This window comes from Scylla paramamosain, chromosome 28 (assembly GCF_035594125.1).
Source record: "Scylla paramamosain isolate STU-SP2022 chromosome 28, ASM3559412v1, whole genome shotgun sequence".
NCBI lineage: Eukaryota > Metazoa > Arthropoda > Malacostraca > Decapoda > Portunidae > Scylla > Scylla paramamosain.
Window position 1 is genome coordinate 12,704,751 of NC_087178.1, and position 7,500 is coordinate 12,712,250.

Genomic DNA, 7,500 nt, shown 5'->3' on the forward strand with positions numbered 1-7,500 from the left:
TTTCTCTATCGTTTATGCTTCCTGAATTACGAATTGTCTTTCTCTTTACGTTTTTCGGGTTCTTACAGTGCCTTTCCTTGCCAACCATTTTTTCCCTTCCTTTCTTCAAACAATGGAGATTTCGAACTATGCACATATCGTATTCTTAAGAGGTATCCAAGTGACAGGAGATCTGTGTGTTTGTGTGTGTGTGTGTGTGTGTGTGTGTGTGTGTGTGTGTGTGTGTGTGTGTGTGTGTGTGTGTGTGTGTGTGACCGGGACCCATATTTTGAATCGTTTTTGGCTCTCATAAAGAGTATACTTTTAAAGGCCACACAAACTGTGCAAATAAATCACCTTCTTATGGGTATATTTCCCAATGATGATGCAGAATCCTTGTTAAACTACCATTAGAATCATGAAATCACCCTTAGAAACCACAGCAACTTCCACCAAAGCCTGTTGAAAGTAGTCAAGATAAAACGGCAAAACATTGGAAGAATACGCTAAATTCCTTTCTCCTGCAGACCAACGTGCGCAGGGCACCCAACACGAGGAAGCGGTTCAACTGCACCACCCGGAGGTTTGGGGGCACTAGAGGAACTGAAACTACCACAGCCACTACTTTTCCATCCACCACCCCCTCCAGCACCCCGAGTCTTCTCAGTACCTTTGTACCCTTTGAGGAAGAACCGGATGTACGTCTCCCTCGAACGCTCCGGCCCTTACACTACTTGGTGAAGCTGCAGCCGCTCATCAACGGGAACCTGAGCATCCTTGGCTACATGGAGGTGGAGATGGAGGTGCTGGAGGCCACTGTTAACATCACACTGCACATCGCCGACATCATCACTCACAATGATACTATCAGGGTGAGAATATCACGTACTCGTACTTTTTGCTTTTTCATGGAAAGTGATTTCATTGTTCATGGCTAATTGCGAGGTCACTATACTTTTTCATAGGTATAATTTTTTTTTTTTTCCTATTCTGGGAGGTGAAACTATATTTTTATGATAACATTAATTTTCATTCCTATTTACGTCGTTACCGTGGCTATTGTTATTAGTATTTTTTTTTCTTATTTAGTTATTTATCATTATTTTTTTTCAGAATGTGCTATGAGGTTGTACGTACGTGGCAGTTACGTTAGGTTAGATTGGGTGAAAAAATAAAACGGTAATTATGTATATGAAAATGAAGTACGCAGTGTTACTACCTAGCCTCGTCTGAAAGAGAAGGATGCAATTTTGAAAATGTGTCCTTTTTTTATTCATATAATGTTCCCTTTTTTATGGTACACATTTGGTTGTCGTAGGTTACCACGCCTGGCGACCTGGACGGCCCAGGACTTAAGATCAGAAAACATGAGTACGACCACGAGAGGCAGTTTTATTTGGCCCACCTGGAGGAGCCGCTGGTCGAGGGGGAAAAGTACGTCCTCTCAATGGGATTCGAGGGTCACCTGAACGACCAGCTGCACGGCTTCTACAGGTCCACCTACAGGGACTCTGACGGCACGGAGAAGTGAGTGTGGACGGGCCGGAGCGGACTGGTAACTGGCCAGTTCAGCAATGCGGCCACTCATCTTCGAATCCCAAAATATCAAAAAACTACAAGAATCTTTATCTTTAAGTAATTTCTTTCCGGTGATTCACTAGTTTGCATAGATACTTAAAGTGTGTAAGGACGAAATACATCAAAATACATTACTAATATAGTCATCAATGATGGTTATGAGACATGTGAAATTTAATCAGATGAAAGATGCATCTGATTATAGGTAATAATGTCAATAGCAAAAGAATGACAAGTAACATGCAATGCGGTAACTAATCGTAAGTATAGTCACTTCTCATCCGAGTTACAGGTGCCACCAGCGTTTTGCATGTCTGTGTGATTAGGAAAATTAGTGAGCCACTGTGCCCCTTAGCGCGGTGAAGGTCAGGTCTGTTGATCACCCTCCTTCCCCAGGGCGATGGGCGTGACACAGTTCCAGGCGACAGACGCGCGACGAGCCTTCCCGTGTTTTGACGAGCCGGCCCTCAAGGCCACCTTCGAGGTGTACCTCGGCCGCCAGATGAACATGACCACCATTTCCAACATGCCCATCATTGAAACAATTCCCATGTCGGTGTTCATTGTATTTGTTGACACTATGATCCAAAATGTTGTGTATGTTATATCTTTCAGAATGTTTTTATATGGATGGTCACAATATTACTTTTTTTTTTTTTTTTCCGACAGGCTGAATCAGAAGGGGTGGGTGTGGGACCACTATGACACCACTGTTCCCATGTCCACCTACCTTGTGGCTTTTGTTGTGTCAGACTTCGCCAATCTTTCCACCATCGCCAATAACAAGACACTCTTTAGAGGTGAGAACACACTCCATACAGTTTTATAATTTTATCTTATACTTCAGAATATAATCATGTAACGACGCTCTGATGTGTAAGCAACATTTAGATATGTATAATTTTACTCTTGGGTGAGGTGTTGAGGACGATTCTCCGACAGTGTGGGCGCGGGAGTCCGCCATCCGGCAGGCTGAGTTCGCGCAGCAGGTGGGGCCGCCCATCTTGCTGTATTTCGAGGATTACTTCAACCAGTCTTACCCGCTGCCCAAACAAGACATGATTGCAATCCCAGACTTCTCTGCCGGCGCCATGGAAAACTGGGGCCTCATCACGTACAGGTGAGACGCCACAACGAAAGTCATTGACTATGAGATTCACAGACTCTAGCTTTAACTCTTCATGCATTTCATCATATTTAGGGAGACAGCGATGCTCTACGACGCGCGAGTGTCCGCCGCCTCCAACAAACAGTACGTGGCGGCGGTGGTGGCGCACGAGCTGGCGCATCAGTGGTTCGGTAATCTGGTAACGCCTCGCTGGTGGACAGACCTGTGGCTTAACGAAGGGTTCGCTTCTTATGTCGAATACATCGGTGTGAATCACGTGAGTTACAAGCACTTGGGATCCTGAGTAGCATTTCTTTTAATTATATATATATATATATATATATATATATATATATATATATATATATATATATATATATATATATATATATATATATATATATATATATATATATATATATATATATTAGGAGGAGGTAGTAGGGACCTGCCGAAACGATAATTACTCCCAGTGAGGTCTAAAGCACTGGATCAGGGGGTGCTGTGAACTTATCATTTACCCATTGTGACCTCACTGAACGTTTCCCTTTGTGTCTCACAACACAAGGAGGCAATCACAGCCTGCCCTCTAAAGACAACTGTTTTCCTTCACACAAAACTACAAGCACCTAATTACACACACACCCTTCACTCAAAATTCAAAATTATCATGGCGACTCCTATACCAGCCTCGGAGTCCCCATCTGGAGAGGGGACCACAAATGTTCATAGGTCAGACTGCTCTTCTGGTATCGACCTTAAGTGTCTTGACACCCCTCCTCAACTTTTTCTTCATTAACTTCCGCAACATTCACAGTCTTAGTCTAATTTTCAGTCTGTAGAACACCATCTCTCCTCTACTAAACCTCATCTTCTTTTTTTTGACTGAAACACAGGTGTCTGAGGCAACTGACAGTAGCCCTCTTTCTGTTCCCTCCTACTTTCTCTGTACTCATTTTCAATTCAAAGCTGGATGTCGCGTTTATGTGCGCAACGACTTAACCTGCTCTCGTGCCCTTGCTCTTAAATCTCTCGAGTTTTCCACCATCTGGCAACTACTACAGAGTCACTCTCAAACTAAATTTACTTGTGCTGTATACCTCTCACGTAACTCCTCTGACTGTAAGAAATTCTTTGACTACTTAACTTCTAGAGTGGAGCACATTCTGTCTCTCTTCCCTTTTGCAGAGATCTCCAATCTTGAAGAATTCAATGTTCACCACCAGCTTTGGATTTCCTCTCCCTTCACTGACCATCCTGGTGAACTAGCCTTCAACTTTGCTATCCTCCACGACCTAGAGCAATTAATGCAACACCATACTCGTATTCCTGACCGTCTTGGAGATACGCCCAACATTCTTGACCTTTTCCTAACCTCTAATCCTGCTTATGCTGTTACCCTCTCTTCGCCGTTGGGATCCTCCGATCACAATCTCATATCTTTATCTTGTCCTATCGCTCCAGTCCCTCCTCTGAATCCCCATAAGCGGAGGTGCCTCTGGCGTTTTGCCTGTGCTAGATGAGGGAACCTGAGGAGGTATTTTTTTGAATTTCCTTGGAATGACAACTGCTTCCATGACAGAGACCCGTGTCTGTGTGCCGAAAGCATAACAGAGGTGATAGTGTCTGGCATCACCAGTATCTCATGCACTTCATAATGCTACCCTGAACCATGTCAAGTCTGTTCTCCAACTAGCTGAAAACTCCTTCATTAACAGAAAGTGTTAAAATCTTTCAAGATCTAACTCCCCTCATGACTTCTGACATCTAGCCAAAAACATCTCCAGTAACTTTGCTTCTTCTTCTTCTTCTTCTTCTTCTTCTTTCCTTCCTTTATTTCAACCAAGTGGCACCACTGCTATTACATATATCTCTAAAGCTGAACTCTTTGCTCAAACCTTTGCTAAAAACTCTACCTTGGATGATTCAGGGCTTATTCCTCCTTTTCCTCCAACCTCTGACTACTTCATGCTACCTATTAAAATTCTTCGCAATGATTTTTTCCAATGGCCTCGCTGGCCTAAACCCTCGAAAAGCTTATGGATCTGATGGGCTCCCTCCTATTGTTCTCCGAAACTGTGCCTCCGTGCTTGCACCTTGTCTAGTCAAACTCAACTCTGTCTGTCAACATCTACCTTTCCTTCTTGCTGGAAGTTTGCCTACATTCATCCTGTTCCTAAAAAGGATGGCGGTTCTAATCCTTCAAACTACCGTCCTATTCCTTTAATTTCCTGCCTATCTAAAGTTTTTTAACCTATCCTCAACAGGAAGATTCTTAAACATCTATCATTTCATAACCTTCTGTCTGATAACCAGTATGGGTTCCGTCAAGGCTGCTCTTCTAGCTTTCCTTACTGAGTCTTGGTCATCCTCTTTTAGAGATTTTGGTGAATCTTTTGCTGTTCCCTTAAACATATCAAAAACTTTTGATAGAGTCTGGCACAAAGCTTCGATTTCCAAACTACCCTATTACGGCTTCTATCTTCTCTCTGTAACTTCATCTCAAGTTTCCTTTCTGACCGTTCTATTGCTGTTGTGGTAGACGGTCACTGCTCTTCTCTTAAATCTATTAATAGTGGTGTTCCTCAGAGTTTTGTCCTGTCACCCACTCTCTTCCTATTATCCATCAATGATCTTCTAAACCAGACTTCTTGTCCTGTTCACTCTTACGCTGATGATACCACCCTGCATTTATCCACGTCTTTTCACAGACGTTCAGCTCTTCAGGAAGTAAACAGTTCACGCAGGCAAGCCACAGAAAGCCTGACTTCTGATCTCTCTAAAATTTCTGATTGGGGCAGAGCAAACTTGGTGTTGTTCAATGCTTCAAAAATTCAATTCCTCCATCTATCAACTCGACACAACCTTCCAGACAACTATCCCCTCTTCTTAAATTACCCTCAACTATTTCCATCTTCTACACTGAACATCCTAGGTCTGTCCTTTTCTTATAATCTAAACTGGAAACTTCACATCTCGTCTCTAGCCTGTATGAAGTTAGGCGTTATGAGACTTCTCCGCCATTTTCTCTCATCCCCCAGCTGCTAATTCTGTACAAGGGCCTTATCCGTCCATGTATGGAGTATGCTTCACATGCCTGGAGGGTTGCACTCATACCACTCTTTTAGACAAGGTGGAATCAAAAGCTTTTCGTCACATCAACTCCTCTCCTCTAACTGACCGTCTTCAGCCTCTTTCTCATCGCCGCAATGTTGCATCTCTAGCTATCTTCTACCGCTATTTTCATGCTAACTGCTCTTCTGATCTTACTAACTGCATGCCTCAGCTTCTCTTGTGGCCTCGCTGCACAAGACTTTCTTCTTTCTTCCATCCCTATTCTGCCCACCTCTATAATGCAAGAGTTAACCAGTATTCTCAATCATTCATCCCTTTTTCCTGGTAAACTCAGGAACTCCCTACCTGCTTCTGTATTTCCGCCTTCCTATGTCTTGAACTCCTTCAAGAGAGGTTTCAAGACAATTATTCTTTAATTCCTGACTACCGCTTCGGATCCTATTCGGCGTTGGTTTTTTCCTTTAATTAATTTTTTACTGCCCTTGGCCGGTGTCCCTCTTGCATAAAAAAAAAAAAAAAAAAAAAAAAAAAATATATATATATATATATATATATATATATATATATATATATATATATATATATATATATATATATATATATATATATATATATATATATATATATATATATATATATATATATATATATATATATATATAATTGATACCAGATTTTATATCATGTGTTCTTTGTACCACGTGTGCCTCTGTGCAGGTGGCCCCGACGTGGCAGGTGATGGAACAGTTCGTGCTCAACGAGTTACACATAGTGTTTGGATTGGATAGTCTGGAGTCCTCACACCCAATCAGCATTCCTGTGGGTCACCCTGACGAGATCAGCCAGATATTTGACAGAATTTCATATGCCAAAGGCAAGTTCCTGACGTGGCCTGGACTTGGCTAGTCAGTTAATCAGAGTGGTAATGGAACTTGACTTTATGCAATGCTTAAAACGAAAAGTTTGGTCAGATAACTGTATACATACCGATGGTTTGCTAGTTTTTTCATATTTCAATTTCAGGTGCTTCCATCATCCGCATGATGAACCACTTCCTGACGGAAGCGGCCTTCAGGCACGGCCTCAGCACCTACTTGGACGCCTTGTAAGTGTGTCGTCACCTTGTTGTTGCTCTACATCACCGGGTTCACTGTCCTCCCCATTCTTGTAGAGTAGTTGTTGTTTCCTTCCAGCAAGTACGACAACGCAGAGCAGGACGACTTGTGGCGGCACCTGACGGAGGCGGCGCACGAGGCCAGTACGCTGCCCCTCAACCTCACCGTCAAGACCATCATGGACACGTGGACGCTGCAGATGGGCTACCCCGTCATCAAGGTGGAGCGGAGCGCCGACGGCACTTCGGCCACTGTCTCGCAGGTGAGTGTGTGGCGAACACACAGGGAGTGGCGGCGGCCAGGCGGCGCGACGTCTTCACCTCACCTCACCATCCCACTGGCCTCTGCAGGAGCGGTTCCTGCTGGTCAAGGACGACAACGCCGACGACACGCACGACTACAAGTGGTGGGTGCCGCTGACGTACACGAGCCAAGACCAGCCTGACTTCAGCCAGACGCAGGCCAAGGTGTGGATGAAGGACTCGGAGGCGCAGGTCACCGTCACCTCCCTGCCGCCCAAGGACCACTGGGTCATCTTCAACCTGCAGCAGACCGGCTACTACAGGGTCAACTACGACGACCACAACTGGAACCTGCTGATCCAGCAGCTGCTCACCGACCACCGCGCCATCGCCACCGTCAACA

General features: G+C 44.1%; 1 protein-coding gene across 1 annotated transcript in view; it reads left to right on the top strand.

The window, feature by feature from the left end:
* The window catches only part of LOC135114923 (aminopeptidase N-like), a 23,314-nt gene that overhangs the window by 11,403 nt on the left and 4,411 nt on the right, over positions 1-7,500 (top strand). The window contains exons 3-12 of the mRNA XM_064031196.1: positions 507-851; positions 1,298-1,506; positions 1,954-2,109; positions 2,227-2,357; positions 2,500-2,677; positions 2,759-2,942; positions 6,458-6,614; positions 6,764-6,845; positions 6,934-7,117; positions 7,206-7,500. The exon at positions 7,206-7,500 is cut by the window's right edge and continues 42 nt beyond it. Coding sequence (XP_063887266.1) covers positions 507-851; positions 1,298-1,506; positions 1,954-2,109; positions 2,227-2,357; positions 2,500-2,677; positions 2,759-2,942; positions 6,458-6,614; positions 6,764-6,845; positions 6,934-7,117; positions 7,206-7,500 — 1,921 coding nt within the window. The remainder of the gene's footprint in view (positions 1-506; positions 852-1,297; positions 1,507-1,953; positions 2,110-2,226; positions 2,358-2,499; positions 2,678-2,758; positions 2,943-6,457; positions 6,615-6,763; positions 6,846-6,933; positions 7,118-7,205) is intronic.